Source organism: Quercus lobata, chromosome 4, assembly GCF_001633185.2.
Source record: "Quercus lobata isolate SW786 chromosome 4, ValleyOak3.0 Primary Assembly, whole genome shotgun sequence".
Taxonomy (NCBI): domain Eukaryota; kingdom Viridiplantae; phylum Streptophyta; class Magnoliopsida; order Fagales; family Fagaceae; genus Quercus; species Quercus lobata.
In genome coordinates this window covers 96,015,109-96,031,954 of record NC_044907.1, presented here as the reverse complement: position 1 = coordinate 96,031,954, position 16,846 = coordinate 96,015,109, and the positions used below count along the sequence as shown (strand labels likewise).

The following is a 16,846-nucleotide window of genomic DNA, read 5'->3' as shown; positions in this document are numbered from 1 at the left end:
TTCTAACCCAAATCCAACCCAATTATTATGGGTAAATCCCAACTCACCCAATTACCCAATTATCAAAATTTATCAAAATTCATAGTTTACCAAATTAGAGCATCCATTAGATAAAGAATTTTGAAATATGTAGTAGGATCAAGGATTTTGTAACTCAATTGGCATCTATTGACATTTTCAATGAAGATGTTTGTGGTTTAAATTCTTTCACCCCAATTATAACTTGGGGTGTCAAATGGGTGGGTTTGGGGTGGGCATAATTGGATTGGGTATATAAAACTCATTTAACTAATTGCTTCTAACCCAAATCCAACCCAATTATTATGGGTAAATCCCAACTCACCCAATTACCCAATTATCAAAATTCATAGTTTACCAAATTAGAGCATCCATTAGATAAAGAATTTTGAAATATGTAGTAGGATCAAGGATTTTGTAACTCAATTGGCATCTATTGACATTTTCAATGAAGATGTTTGTGGTTTAAATTCTTTCACCCCAATTATAACTTGGGGTGTCAAATGGGTGGGTTTGGGGTGGGCATAATTGGATTGGGTATATAAAACTCATTTAACTAATTGCTTCTAACCCAAATCCAACCCAATTATTATGGGTAAATCCCAACTCACCCAATTACCCAATTATCAAAATTATACAATATGAAATTCACAACTACAAGTGCAAAAACAAAGAGGATTAATTTTAAGTTCCATATCATAAAAGAATTAAAATTGTAAAAAAGAAATAAAAGACTGTCATTTTTTCAGGAACCAAACAGAGAAGAAGGAAGCGAAATTACCATAGTAATAAACAGAAACGATTAAAAACACAAATCTACAAATCTGAAATTCCTTTCCACATCCTTTTTCATCTAGATCATACTGAAGCCATTTTCGACGAGGTAATTGAAGGTGTGGCCATCAAAGTTGTAGGTGAACTTGTTGTTGGAAGTCGGAAGAATTTGGAGGCATTGGGAAGCGATGCTCGGGAAATTTCCGGTGAACTCCGTGTACTCCGCCAGAAAGAGAAAGAGAGAAGTGTTTGGAGGCCAAGAAAATGAAGGAAAATGAAAACCCTGAAAGCTAAAACACTGAAATGTCTGAGGGTTTTTTTATTTTTTTTATTTTATATGGAAATGGCTGGGTTGAATTTGGGTATATTGTTTTTAGGTTAAATGGGATTCAATGAGTTTTTAAATAAAACCCAATAATCACTGGGTCTAATTGGGTTGCTGCCTATTTAACCCAACTAATAATTGGGTGAGTTTGGGTTAAATTAGAGTGGGTGGGTTTGAGTGGGTAAATGGGTTTGGGTTTACCTTGTCACCCCTAATTATAACTATTAATTATCAAAATAAAATAAATATGTGACATTAAATAATATATGGGTTCTAGGAAATGGCCTAATGTATTTGCATGATGGCAGGCAAATTTTATTTATTTATTTATTTTTTTTCTCTTTGAGATGGACCAGAGTGTTAGAGATATATTAAACATATTAGCTCAATGTAATAGGTTCAAACTCACCTATTATATGTGCAAGATAAGTCTCTTATTTGTACTAGTAGTTTAGGGTTTAGTTTCTTATGTATATTTATGTTATATGGTTCATTGTAATAACACAAATTTTGTATTACATTTTTACATAATAAAGATATAGCTCTTAAAACAAGATTGAATCACGTATACAGATGGAAGTCAAGTAAATTCTCATTTTAGAACATTTGCATCAGCCTTGATGTGAATTTAGCCAAATTTGGTCTTTGAGGGAGCTGCGAATGCTCTGACATTGTAGGGCTGTTGATGACTATTGCTGCTATATATTCCACCACCTCTATAAGCTATAGCTATGCTATTTCGGTGCTTCCCATGATCCCATCTTAATTAAGTTGAACCAAACGACCGGTGATTATACAAAAATATTACATACCATACTTTTTCTTTTGTGTTCAATGTGTTGAACGAATGAATAAGATTTTGCTGTATCAAAAAAAAGTTCATCTTCTATTTCTTTAAGTTAGTATATAATTAAGTACTAAATTTTTTGTTGACAGCTCATTGGTAAGATTGTCATGGATGATGCATAGAAATTTGCTTAGAACGTGCATGCTTTGACTGTCAATGCTTAATTTGCTTTTCCATTCACATCGATCGATCTTAGTTGTGTTCCATTAATATTCTGCTCTGCCGGCCCGTTGAAGAAGTAGAACAAAAAGAATGTCTATACGCGGAATTCGGTGCTCTTCTTGACTTTGAGTTCTCCTTCTTTTAAGCAGAGACCATTTTTTAAAGAATCATTCTTAATTATTTGAATGTTTTTATATACTATTAAAAAATGGTTTTTAATTTTCTTTTTTTTTATAATAATAATTGATAATTACCACAATAAGGGACTAAGGATTTGAATCATTCCTCTATATATATATATATATATATATATATATATAAATAAATAAAAACCCTTGAATAATGATTTTTTTTTTTTTTGAGAAATAATTACAATATACTGCTAACTCACAATTGAAATCCTTTTCCCCAAGTCCCCAAAGCACTTTGTGTATGAGAATGTATCAATTTAGTTACAAGGCTTTTGACAATGATTCTTTTAACATAGAACAACATAGGATACCATTGGATTATAAAACTCTTTAACAGATAGCTAATTAATAACTTAAGAAATTTGATGGAGCTCAAAATTGATAATTGGATTATCATCATAAAATGAAGATCTTACCACCAATACAGAAAGATGAGGAAGCATACCCTGTTTCAAGTGTATGCTTTTTCTCCCTCGCAGTTGAGTGGGTTTGAGTGGGTTCCAAAATTAACGGGACCCAGGGTTCCAAAATTAACAGGACCCACTAGCTATGAGTGTGAGGAAATATACAAGAGAAACATAATGTATTATCTCATAGGAACAATTTATCCATGCGCAGTTTCCAAGAAATTTGCAACGACATGCCAATTTGCCATGTTGGTAATTTGGGGTCAATGTCCCTAGTCCTAGGCCAAGGCTAAATTTAATTCTATTCAGTAAGTCTATGGCTAGGTACAAATTATTATTAGACTAGTGATCATAAGTTTGTTAGTGGTATCTTCTTTTTGTGGGATTTGGTTAATAATGCATGGTATATTATATATAGTTCGTTAATATCATCATATGGTCTGTTGCATATATATGTCGAAATCCAACACAGTTGTATATATTATTATACTACAAAATCATTGTCAAGTCAAGGTTGGTTTTTTTTTTTTTTTTTTCATTGTCAAATCAAGTTAACCGCGTTTTACTTGCACACATAATATGATAGTAACCACCGCTATTTTTAATATATAAGAAAATTGTAAGTTTAATTATTGAAACAAAGATAAAAGCGATATATCATGAACTAAAATAGATTTAATTATGTATGGATTTTCCTTCATTCAAGTTGCATATGAATCAATGTTCTTGGCATACTGAGCCAAAATATGAGCTAAGCGATTGCCCTGTCTCTTTACATTAGAAAATTATACCCTTCTAAATTCATACAACTTCGGGTGAATTCCTTCAATGATGTTGGCAATAACAAAATGAAGGTTCACTAGACCCTATCAAAGCAAAAATTACAATATGTGAGTTACTCTCCACAACCACACCACCGCTATTTAATTTGAGTTTAAAAAACTGATACTAGTAAGAAATTGACTTTAGTAACAATAAATTAATAATAATATTGTTAACTTTATTTGTGACGGAAATAAAACCTCGAATTTACGAGGCATTTGCACCCTAACATGTATATATTTACAAAACTGCAAACCTGCATGCACAGGCTTAGTGAAGTTTTAAAGAAATTATATATGTAATTTCCTATATCATTGAAAGTTTAGCTTTTTATTTTTATTTTTCATGAACGAAAATGGGAATAGGGGGGCGACTTGAGTTAGTGTCTAACATTTGGGCGTAACTATAGTGACATTTTACCCACTGGGCCCGAGCCTGTAGGAGCAAGGAATCCGGATGAGCCATAACTATACACCCAGCCCCATCGAGAACGCTAATGAATATGATTCGAAAGCATGAAGTTATTTCTCAGACACTTTTTATTGCAGGATTCAAATCTGAGATCTCCACCTCTCAAAGCTTTAAGACTAATTAACCCTCAAGAATAATTAGTTAAACTAATTAGTCCATAGCTGCTGTATCATAGGCAATTTTGTAAAGCTACCACACACATATAGCAATAGTGCCAATTAATTTAGGTATTACCTCACATTATTAGAAACTGAATCAAACGATTATTTTTATTTTTATTTTTATTTTTTGGTCTACTAACACATTACCAGATTTTGGAGTCCATGTTTCATAACCCCCCTCCCCAGTTATTGAATGATAAAATTAAAAAAATAAAAATTGCAAACCCATCAAATTCTTAGGAATTAAAATTGTAAAAAGGATTTTATTTTTAAGTACATGGAAAGCAATATAATCATATATATATATATATATATATATATATATATATATATATATATATATATCGTGAGTTGTGAGGCGTAGTAATGGGGTGGGGTTGGAACTTGGAAGAGGTCAAATAAATAATATATGCATGTGAGAAGCCAGGATGTTTCTAATATCTCATTCTCATCTCATGCATATATATTAGCTGTTTCCAATTCCTTACGTTGTATACCTAATAATGTCAACCTCACCTCTCTTGGGTATAAAGTCAAACTTTCTGATTTATATCTAATCTTTCTCATATTCAACTTTTAAACAGCGGTGATTAGACAAATAATATTACTATTTCTTTTTTCTATATTGCATTTTGCACGAAACAAGGGAGTCAATTTCACAAATTTCTTTCCTGTACCAAAAAAAAGAAGAGATTCATCTCTATTTTTTACTAATTAATGTTAGTGTACGTTTTTAGTTACATATCACACCATGGATGCTAAATATCTATATATATATATATAATAATAGGTGAAGATAAGAGAAACTTAAATTAAAATTCTAAATTAGAATTCCAATTTTGCGTCATATGTCGTAAATTATTTATTCTCAAAGAGTTTTATTTCTTAATTTTAAATGTGGAACCACATCATAAATATTTATTCAACTGAATTATTAGGTACAAAATTTAAAGAGTCTAGAATAAATGAATCGTAAAAAAAAAAAAAAAATGCTTCACAATAAAAAATAAAAAATAAAGACATGGACAATTTACATTTTATACTTAATAATATCCTTACAAATTTTTTTAAAGAGTTAACAAAATATAAAAATGATACTATCAATAATATTTTAATTATATATATAAGAATTATATTATGTATCTTATTGTATATTTTTAAGTGTATTCATACATATACATGGGGTTACAAACTAGTTTTAGTTAATAGTAGAGTAATGGAGTTGTTCTTCCATGGAATAAAGGGATGGAATAGATTATATAGATATAGGAGCGAAACAATCAATTTTTTAATATTGTAAGAGATCAAAGAATTTTCAAATAAACTAGTAGTATCATTTTTTGTTCCAAAAGCAACTATAGGTATGAGTGAAATCCCAACTCTCTTTGAGTGCTATTCATAGATAGAATATCAATATAATATTTTCGCGTAGAAAGATTTGTTTAGATGAATCCCTACCCCCCATCTTTGCCAATGATTTTAAGTTACTAGTATATACATGAGTACTGGATAAAATGTTAAGGACAATTATTGGTTTAAATTTACTGTTCATGTAAATTGTATATATTTGCATGAATAGTGTACAATATCATACACATTAATTTAGTTTATAATGTAAATATTACCCGAAACTGTGGAATGTGTTAAAGTCATATTTTTATGTAATTGGCATATCTTATGACAAAACATATTTTACTTGTATTTTGGTAGATCTAAGTGAGTTTAAAATGATCATTTCAAGTGGTTTTTTTATTATTATCATTTTTTATTGAAGACATGCAAATTACTCAAGAAACAATATAAGAAAAGTTGAAATAGGTGTGGATTCAAGTGCCTGCGACGAGTGGTTTCTTCATGGGAAGTATGCCTCGGCCTAGGGTGGACCAGGCAGAAACTTGAATCTAGATTTCTAGGCATAAGTATGTGTGTGCATACATAACGAGTGCATGCGCATCCAATGTGTATGTGTGCGCATCCCATGTGTATGCGTATGCATGTGCACACATACACATCCAGAAACACAAAACAGATGAATTAAAATAGGAAATCTAACCTCTCATGCTTCTTATATGAACGTGAAATAAACCTAGACTAATAATAGGTATATCAAAGCATCAAAACATAAGAACAAACAAACAAACAAATAAAAATGAAAGAGACAAAGTTAGACCTTTACCTCAACCTTAGAACTCTTTAGAGCTTTAATTTGACCGTTCCCTTTAGTCAATCTAATCAAGAACAAAACCAAGAACGTTAGTAAGCTTAAAACTCAAAGGCCAAGACCAAAATAGGTCCCAACCAAGTAAACTTTAACTTGAGGATGTTTTAGTGTAAATATTCCCTCTTTGATTCACTATTTTCTAGTGAATTCGGTGCATATTTTCCATATTTTGTAAAAGAGCCTTTGAGGGCTTTTTATAGTGATCATAGAGAAGTGTAGGGTGGCTTCTAAACGATGTAGGATTCACTCTACAAATTTATGTCCAAAAACTTTTCTTACAGATATTCTAGAACCCTAGATGCATGCGCATACTCGGGACATGCATGCACATGCTTCGTGTATGCGTATGCATGCTTTAAGCATACGTGTGCTTACAAGTGTATGCGTATGCATGTTTAGGGTTTTCTGTGCACATTTTTTTTTTTTTTTACCAAATCATCATTCAAGTCAAAGTTTTACAAGATTGGGCCTATTAAGTGTTTTGGCTAATCAGAAAAATAGAAAGGAAAGAAGAAGAAAATAGAGAAAGGAAAAGGAAAACAAAATTGGGAATTGCTAGTTACTTCGAGGGTAACTACCTCCAAGCAGAAAGAGAGAGGAAGAAAGGTTGAATTAGACTAAGGAAGTTGATGTAATTCCATTCTTGCCCTTTCTCATAACATTCTACATCTATATACAAGGCTAAAGTCTTCGCACCAAAACTAACAACTAACTAACTAATAACAACCCAGCTACTCTAACTAACAAAATTGTCACAACTAACTCACTCACAGCTCACTTAGCATAATCAGTCACACACACAATGCTATTCAATTAGCTAAACTATACAACAATCATGTCCAAGTCCTTAATAGGACCCTAAATCAACCTTGGGCCTCCGAGTGATGTTGTCATTGGAGAACGGGGGCTCGGGTCATAAAATGTACAAAATGAGGTGACTACAACAGGTTGTCTTGGTACCTAGCTCGACACCTCCAATCTATCAAGCTTTAATGAATCCTGATACCTCCCTCGATACCTCTCGATCTATTGAGGTATGTAGATTCTTAACATGCAAATCTATTTTTGGCCCATAATGACAAGAATTTTATAGAGTTTCGCAATCTAGGGTTCTAGAGGATGTAAAAACAATATGTTTATAACCGTCATTACACATAAAGACACTCATAGAAAATCTCATATTGAGATACACGTTTTTTGTGAAGCTACTACGATTTTGTGCGCCATAGGTTTTTGTTACCAAGTTGCTTTCAAATTTACAAGCGTGGATTGAAAAACTTTGCATTCAACAACAACAATAAAGTTGTTGTGCAGTTAGACACAAATTGGAGATTTGTGCAAAGAAGAAGTCCCTACAAAACCAAGTCTAATTGGAGATCAGCATAAGGGTTTAACTGTAGATTGATATTTTGGGATAGGCCCAGTAGTGGTAAGATTCCTTATACTTATAATTGATTTGTCTTAATTAGTGGATTATCAGGAGTAGTGACCTGAAATTCACTCGGTGAAGTTTTTTGCTCTATAAAGGTTTTCTCTATTAGTCAACAAATCACTGTGTCAATTTAATTTTCACTGCACTCTAATTTAGATTGGTGATTTGTTCGTGCATCCATTGCATATAATTTGAATAATTAATTATCTTGGGTAATTGAATTAATTAACCAGGGTTAATCTTTAAGCCATTAGAATGTAATAATTTTCCAAGTGGTAAATCTCTGACTCTTTCAATGAAGTCCATGCACACTTAGGTTCCAAGAAAAAACTCTATCAAGTGCAAGAAACTTTTTGATAAATGGTTTATGCATTCTTGGACCTACGAATTACAAATGTAAGACACAATGATTTGAAATAATACTAAAGTAGATTGATAGAACGTGTTGAAAGTGTAAAAATATCTAATAGAATTGTTAAAATTTGGAGTTCGTTGGGAACAACTTATTTAGTTAAAACTGAAAATTTTTTGCTGAAAGTGTAGAAAAAAAAAAGTTAAAAATTAGCTGAATAGTACAATAAAACCCATAAATAATATAAAAAAGAAGTCAAAAACTAAGGGGCCGTCTGGTATGAGATTTTGAGCAACAATTTTCAGTTTTTAAATAATATTACACGTATTTTCACATATTTTTTCACCCACATATATTTCTAAAAAATAAAAACTATATTACTAAAACAAAGTTACCAAACGGACCCTCAATAAATTGAAACAAAATAAGCTCATCCCAAACTCATTATTGGAAGCATGAAATTACCATCTAGAGTTAGGTACCAAATGTGCTCAATTGGAATTGGGGTCCTGACATGATTGTATTTGGATAAAGCTTGCAATCATAGACGCGCTTTATTAGTCTTTCTCTGAAACTCTGAACGAGAGATGTTTCACTTCACCACATGGACAGCTGTTATATTATTTTATATATATAAAAGTGGTGCACTTTCATGGTAAAGTCCAATTTGCTTACAAAATGTTCAATATACAAAAAAATAGCATACTCGTCAGGTTTTTAAAATATGAACAAGTCATGCTGCAATTTTTTATAGTCAAGTTTTCACCCGTAAATTGTAATTCTCTCATGTAATGATCTTTAATATACTAAATAAACCTAAAAAAACTGTTTATCGTTAAATCGGTAAAATAAATAAACTATATCAATCAATTTTAAACATATAATAACTATTTTTGTATCTAAAACACTAGTGTTTAATAACTTGAAAACAGTATCAAATAATGAAGTTTATTATCCAATTACTTCTAGATTTTATTATTTATTCATTTATGAAAAATAATAACTTATTAAATAAACAATTTGAGCCCTTGACACTTTTGAAATGTAGTATTTTGAATTTTTAGAAAATTTTATTTCTCTTTATTTAATGAAGTTTTCCAAATAAAAGAAAATATATCTACACACACATAAAAAATAAATACATAAATACAACAAAAATTATAAAATATGGGATGGAGATTTTTGGTGGGGTCAGGGAAATTCCCCACCCCCCCCCCCCCCCCTCCTCAACACCTATTACCGTTTGTGATATAACGTTACCAATGACCGTTGACAGTTTTTTTATGATCACTAATATTTTGTAAGAGACATTTATTGTAAGACTCGGCATATGTCTTGTACATGGCACACTTAACTCAATCCATACATAATTGGAGTTCTTGATATTCCAAATATTCCTTTCTAACCTTGAGCCTATAGCACTACAGTGGTTTGATTGGCTAGCTCCGCAGAGTGTTTTCTAAGACAATATCTAGATCAGCAAGTTACCATAGGAAAAAAAGGTCTAGATTTGTGTTACTGTTTGTAATCTAAATGTTTTTTTTTTTTTTTTTGAGTGATGTTTGTAATCTAAATGTTGAAAGTAACATATAGCTCCCTTCCTTATTTTAATATGTCGGCTAGCAAGATATGCCGCATCCTATGCAATTCTTTGTCAAATATATTATGAGCTGCATCAGACTAGAGCCAGCACAAAATATCTCAATAAATTTTGCATATACTATATATTATAACCTGATTTTGTAGCTATATTATATATATGATAAAATAAAACTAAAAGGGTTGAATTTCAAACTCTAATCATCATGGATGAGAGAGAGAGAGAGAGATCCCTATCAATATCATAGACAATATTTAAAAGGTGTAAAAGAAAACCAAGAAAATACTATCTATAGGCTATAGGGCCAGAAAACATGCATCCTGAAGAATAGCTATACATTAAATAAAAAAACACAGCAAGTAGACGAATATGAAGTCAGCTCTGCTGTGGGGTGCACAGTGCACTGCACAACAAACACAATATATAGCCCCAAATCGAAATTAAAGGCGCCTCCCTTTTGCTAATTCTATACCTTTCAATATTTTTTGGTTGCTTGGCTTTGCTTCCTCACTCACTCACACCTAGAACCTCTTTTTCCAACCCCCAACGCTTTCACAAACTTTACCTTACAACTTGATAATTACTTGTCCCCAACTGCAAACAAATCCAAACCCAATACACCCTTTAACTTGTAGCATTATTTTCTTCATCAACTCCTATCTCTCTCTCTCTCTCTCTCTCTCTTTTCCTCTAAGTACTTGTGTTCTTGTTCCTCTCTCTCTATTGCCAGCCAGCTCTTTGTTTTAGTTCACACTCTATAATATGATGAAGTGGAGGCCAGTGCTACTCTCACCCCTCCTCTTCATCTTCTTGGTTTCCATTAGTACTGGTTTCCATGGTTTGGTTTTGTCCCACACAATTCCCGAGGAGCATGATCATCAGCATTCAAATAAGATGATGAGGCTGGAGTTGATACACAGGCACAGTCCTCAACTCATTGGGAAACTAGTGCATGAAGCAAGCAACAACAGCATGCCTAAAAGTCAGCAACAACGCATTTTGGAACTTGTGCTCCGTGACACAACTCGTCACCGCATGATCTCCTACAAACGTGGTCAATATGGTCCAAACTCAAGGAGAAAAAACTGGGAATTCAATACCTCCATTGAAATGCCAATGCATTCAGGTGCTGATTATGGAGCTGGGGAGTACTTTGTGCAAGTCAGAGTTGGAAAGCCAGCACAGAAGTTTATGTTGATTGCAGATACTGGGAGTGAATTGACTTGGGTGTATTGTAGTACCAGAAGCACCCACAAACGAAGAAATCATCGCAGGGTGTTTCATGCAGATCGCTCTTCTTCCTTTGAAACTATACCTTGCTTGTCTAATATGTGTAAGGTTCAGCTTGCAGATCTCTTTTCACTCACTACCTGCCCCACACCAATCACCCCTTGTGCCTATGATTTCAGGTTGGTTCTCCTACTCTTTCCTATAACTGAATTCTTTTTCTTTTTCTTTCTTGCCTGTTGACTCAGTCATTAGCATTCATTACCTTGCTTGTCTAATATGTGTAAGGTTCAGCTTGCAGATCTCTTTTCACTCACTACCTGCCCCACACCAATCACCCCTTGTGCCTATGATTTCAGGTTGGTTCTCCTACTCTTTCCTATAACTGAATTCTTTTTCTTTTTCTTCTCAATTGCCTGTTGTTGACTCAGTCATTAGCATTCATTACACGGTTTAGATTTATTTCCTGAACCAGTAACTGTGTACAAAGTGTCGTATTATTTACTTTTTTTTTTTTTTTTTTTTTTTTTTTTTTTTTTTTTTTTTTTTTTTTTTTCTATTTTAAGATATCCTAAAATATTGTTTTGTTTCTAAAAATAAAAATTATTAATTTACTAATGTTCCTATTATACTCTATTAATTTACTAATTTAATTTTTTAATAAATTTTTTTAACAGTAGTTTTAGAAACTTATACATTTTTAAAAGATAGACAAGACAATAAATGATGTTCCCTTATAAAATTTAACTTTTCAAACAGGACAAAAAAAATGAGATGAAAATAAAATTTTGAATGACCCTATATTGGATAAACTTTTATATTTGTAACATTTTATTTTTTGTTTACATGGTTCATTTAATCAGCTTATACTAAAGGGTAATCACCCATATGTAATTATTAACAATTTGCAGCAAATGTTGACTTGTTTTGTTTTCAAATTGGAAATTTTTTTTTTTTTTTTTTTTAAAGGAAAACAAATTCAGTGGACAGAGTATGGGGGTGATTGGGATTCCAGCGATGAAGCAAAAACCCAACCAAAAGTGGTTGGAATAAATATGTCCTTTTTAAGGAACACAGGTCAAATTCAGTGGTAAAGGCCAGCCTAAAATAGTTGGAACTTGTCTTTATTGATGTGAGTTGAGTTTTAGTTGTGTTCCATTAATATAGACCGATATCGGTCTAGCTGGTTTGGCAGAGTGATGGGTTTTTCTAGTCATGGTCATTGTAAGAAATCATTGTCACTATCGTGATCACGGATCCTTTTGTTATGTCTAAACGAACACTATTCACAAATAGATGTTTGTCTAATCCATTTCCGAAGAGGGCATTAACCACCCCCAAAATATTTCATGCATTAGATATATGTCCCATTCATTTTGCACTCTTGAATAGGATACATATATTTTTTTGTATGATATAATTAATGCACAATCACATACACTGTCGACTGGGCTAATTTGACCTACTGGTGAAGTTAGCACTTCTCTTACCTACATTTTTACACAAGATTTAAATGGCAGTTATTGCTAGTAGGTAAGCTTCAAATGAGCCCGATCGACATCTTTGTTGCCACTCTTACTACTAGTCCAAGACTAGTAGGCTTGAACAAGAACGTGTCTGACTTTCCCTGTCTAACAAGTTGCATTTTATAAGTTTATAACCTCTTTCTTTTTCACATCCTTATTTTACCAATGTTTAATTTGTATACTAATCTTATATATGCATCCTTATTAGTTACATTGATGGATCGGCTGCGTTGGGCATATTCGCCAATGACACCATAACAGTAGGCCTAACAAATGGTAGAAAGATGATGCTAGATAATGTGCTAGTTGGGTGCACAGAGTCTACTCAAGGTGGTACATTCAAGGGAGCTGATGGTGTATTGGGGTTAGGCTACAGCAAGTTCAGTTTTGCAACAAAAGCTGCCGAAAAGTTTGGTCGCAAGTTTTCGTATTGCCTAGTTGATCACTTAAGCCCCATGAATATCTCAAACTATCTCATTTTTGGTTGCACTAGAAATGAGAATTCATTGTTGGGTAATGTGAGATACACCAAGCTCCTCCTCAATGTGATGCCTTCATTCTATGCTATAAATGTAAGGGGCATTTCCATTGGGGATGTGATGTTGAGAATACCAGTTGAAGTGTGGGATGCAAAAGTTGGTGGTGGAACAATCCTTGATTCAGGCACAAGCCTTACAATTCTAGCAGAGCCAGCTTACAAGCCTGTCATGAATGCATTGAGGATATCACTATCAAAGTACCAAAGATTGTTATCGGACATAAAACCATTTGAGTATTGCTTCAATTCAACAGGATTTGATCAGTCATTAGTGCCAAGATTAGTGTTTCATTTTGCAGATGGAGCTCGATTTGAGCCACTAGTGAAGAGCTACATTATTGATGTAGCTCCTCAAACAAAGTGTCTTGGATTTCTGTCAGTGAGATGGCCTGGTACTTCTATTATTGGCAATATCATGCAACAAAACCATTTATGGGAATTTGACTTGGTGCGTAGTGTAGTGGGTTTTGCACCCTCTAGTTGCACCTAGTTCTCTTTTCCTCCATTCTTGTGTATGACTGTGTAACTTGAATTCAAAGCAATACTTGTTCTAATTTCTTTAGCTTGTGCAATGAAAGACATTACCAAAACCTTACATCACCTCATCAATTACTTTCTTTTTTTCCCTTACAACAAATAGGAAAGGGGATTTGAACTAGGATTAACTCAATACAATTTGAAGAATAAGACAAACTTTAAATAGGGTATTTTTAATATTTAATTAGTAATTGTGTGTCTCAATACGATATTTATATGCTAACTTCTCGCTTTTTAAGATACAAAATTACTAATTAAGTTTTTGTATTGTAGTTTTTCTAACATCTCCTTTCAAATGATAATATGGCTTGTTTAATTGATCTAAAGTAGGATTTTATCAATTTTAATTTTAATTTTTTTTAAAATTCTTTATGCAAAAACAATTATAACAAGTAAGGCCAATAAAGCTCTACGAGCAATATATGTATACCATCAAGAATTATTATATTACATATTTGAATATTATTACAATTATTTTCATTTTTAAAATATGCTATATTCTTTCATTTATCTTTTAACTCTTTTTCGATGAATCTTTACTTCATTTATGCGATTTTATTCTATATATATTTTTGTATTGCTAGTAAATTTATCAAGAGATACTATTGAGACTCAATTAATTTTTAGGGGGAATTACAGATTACCCACCTGTGGTTTAGCCCGAATTTAACTTACCTACTCGTGGTTTCATTTTTGACACTTTACCCACCTGTGCTTTTCTCCGTTACGACTCCGTAACCCACCTCTCTTTCAAACGTTACTCTAACACATTTTTTTTATAAAAACAAAACCCAAAATAGATCAAACACTCCTCTTTCTCCCAAAGTTAAATAGTTTCAGGCTTATGTGGCTAAAACTAGACATGAGAATTTGGAGTTTGGATGAGCCAAAGTAGTTTAGAGTTTAGACGAGGATGTTGTTTGTCTCATCAACTTGGAAAGGCCAATCAGGCTCTAACCTCTCACCTCCATTCTATGGCTGCAACAGTTTCACTCTCTTTCTCCTTAGATAAACAACCACAACACCACCACTTTCCCCACTTCAAACCCCACCAAACTCTTCCTTTCACTTCCTTATCTCTTTTCCCCAAAGAGCCACTTCTTACTATTGCTCACAAACACAACCGCTATGCTTTCAAATCCTCTTCTTCTTCCTCCCACTCCACTCCTTCAACAATAGCAACAACAAGCTCTTCTTTTCTCAAAGACGCATTTCGAACAAGTCGGTTTATAAGAAATGAAGAGCTTGAAAAGCTCAAACTCCTCAAGGATTTCAGGTATTATTAGGAACTGGAATCTGGGTCATTGTGGATTCAGATGATGAGGGCAGAGGAGATGGACATCACAGTTGCTTTGCTCCGTTTATTTGATTTAGGGATTGGGTTTCTTTTGGTTGGTGGGGTTTGAAAAATGGGATTTGAGGCATGGTTACTGATGGATTTGTGGGTTTGGATGTGTGTGGGTGTGTTGATGTTTGTATTTTGACTTGGGTTTTGAGGTTGTATTTTGATAGATCTGTGGTTTGTACTTTGATGGTGTGGGTGTGTTAGTGTTGGTGTCTATGTAAAATCAGGTTGTATGGGGATTGATTGCTAGGTTCTTGTGCAGATTCTAGTGATGGGTTTGAAGCATAAGATGTTTGAATATTGGTTGTTGGTTCGAGGTCGGGTTTATTAATTCTGTTGTTGTTGTTGTTTTTTTAAAAAAAATAATTTTTCTAGGTTTTTGATTGCGTTGTACTCCAAAGCAAGACTGGGTTTTTATTTTTGATATAGCCAGAGAGAGAAGTGTTTGATCTGTTTTGAGTTTTGTTTTTGATAAAAAATATGTTAGAGTAACGTCTGAAATGAAGGTGGGTTACAGAGTAGTAACGGAGTGAAGTATAGATGGGTAAAGTGTCAAAAATGAAACCACGGGTGGGTAAGTTAAATTTGAGGCAAACCACAAGTGGATAATCTGTAATTCCCCCTAATTTTTAGATTATTCTTTATTAAGTTTTCATATTAAAATTAATATTTTCTAATAGACATCCAAAGTCAAAAAAATATTTACATATAAAATAAACACTATCTACAATATAAAATTATATTATGAGAAAAATAAGATAAATTTTAAAGTGTAGAACAATAAAATCACTCATTATCCTTAGCATATCCAAACAAAGACGAATTTAATGCATAACTTTTTTTTTTTTTTTTTTGAGAATGAATTTAATGCATAACTTGATAAATTAATACTAACCAAAACCAACACTAGAATTAAATATCATGTTTTTGACATATAATTGAACATAAAGAGATGAAATCTATTATTTTTGTTAAAAAGTGTTCCACTTTACTTTGGACAAGGTGATCCATGGTGAATGAAAAATGGAATATAATATTCATTTTTAATGTTGGTGGAGAGAGAGAGAGAGAGAGAGAGAGAGAGTGATTGAGTAAATATTAAGAATTATCATGTGTGATACCCACAAATTGAAGCGTCAAACTGTTAGGAATTTTTTATTCAAACAACTTCTGATTGCGTCAAATTTCTATTAGCTTGTTCATTTTTAATTTTTAATTTTATTTTCATTAAAAAAAATCTATCATACATCCACAATTTGGGAACTTTTTTTTATTGAGGCCTTAGGCCAAGGCTTAAGTAGCCTAGGCCTAGGGTCCCCTTTGATTTGAACCCTTTTTTATTGGAGAGATCCAAGCGAGTTACAAGGCTTCTAACCATCCGCTCAACTATTTGATACTTCAATCTTGTCATTTTTTTTTGAGAGTATAAGTACTTGATAAGGAGATGAGACTAAGATAATTAAACACGAGTGAGTGAACTCAAAGGCAAAAAAAAAAAAAAATCGCTATCCGAACTACTTTTTTAGATTTAGAGAATCCAAGTTCATGAAATTTCCGTGGGGTTGCAGTGTTCATTGCGGGGTACATGAATGTATTTGGAAGTAATCTAGTGCACTCCAAGGCTAACACACCCACTGGGTTAGTGTGAAAGCAATCAATATTCAATAATAAAACAACAAAACCTGGTTCCTTGTGCGTGCAATCTAAAAGACACTCTTTTCATCAATCATCTTCATCAATTATAAGATCCTATCATTTAGCGACGTCTAATCTACTCAAATAATTCACCTAAAAAAAAAAAAAAAAAAGGAATAGATGGATAAAGGTTTTCCTTGTTAGTCGAGATGTATGAGTTGTGTACTCAAAAAGGAAAATTTTACAAAATAATTT

The 16,846-nt window shown here is 32.6% G+C and overlaps 1 protein-coding gene across 1 annotated transcript; it reads left to right on the top strand.

The window, feature by feature from the left end:
• Positions 1-10,151: 10,151 nt before the first annotated feature.
• On the top strand, positions 10,152-13,664 carry LOC115983627 (aspartic proteinase NANA, chloroplast-like). The gene is made up of 2 exons (XM_031106354.1): positions 10,152-11,192; positions 12,745-13,664. The coding sequence occupies exons 1-2, from the start codon at positions 10,546-10,548 to the stop codon at positions 13,562-13,564; spliced, it is 1,467 nt and encodes a 488-aa protein (XP_030962214.1). The 5' UTR covers positions 10,152-10,545; the 3' UTR covers positions 13,565-13,664.
• The last annotated feature ends 3,182 nt before the right edge of the window (positions 13,665-16,846 follow it).

Excerpts from the sequence above, each read along its gene's own strand:
- LOC115983627 (XM_031106354.1), top strand. The coding sequence starts at position 10,546 with ATGATGAAGTGGAGGCCAGTGCTACTCTCACCCCTCCTCTTCATCTTC. Across the intron at positions 11,193-12,744 it reads CCTTGTGCCTATGATTTCAG|TTACATTGATGGATCGGCTG; the intron begins GTTGGTTCTCCT and ends CATCCTTATTAG.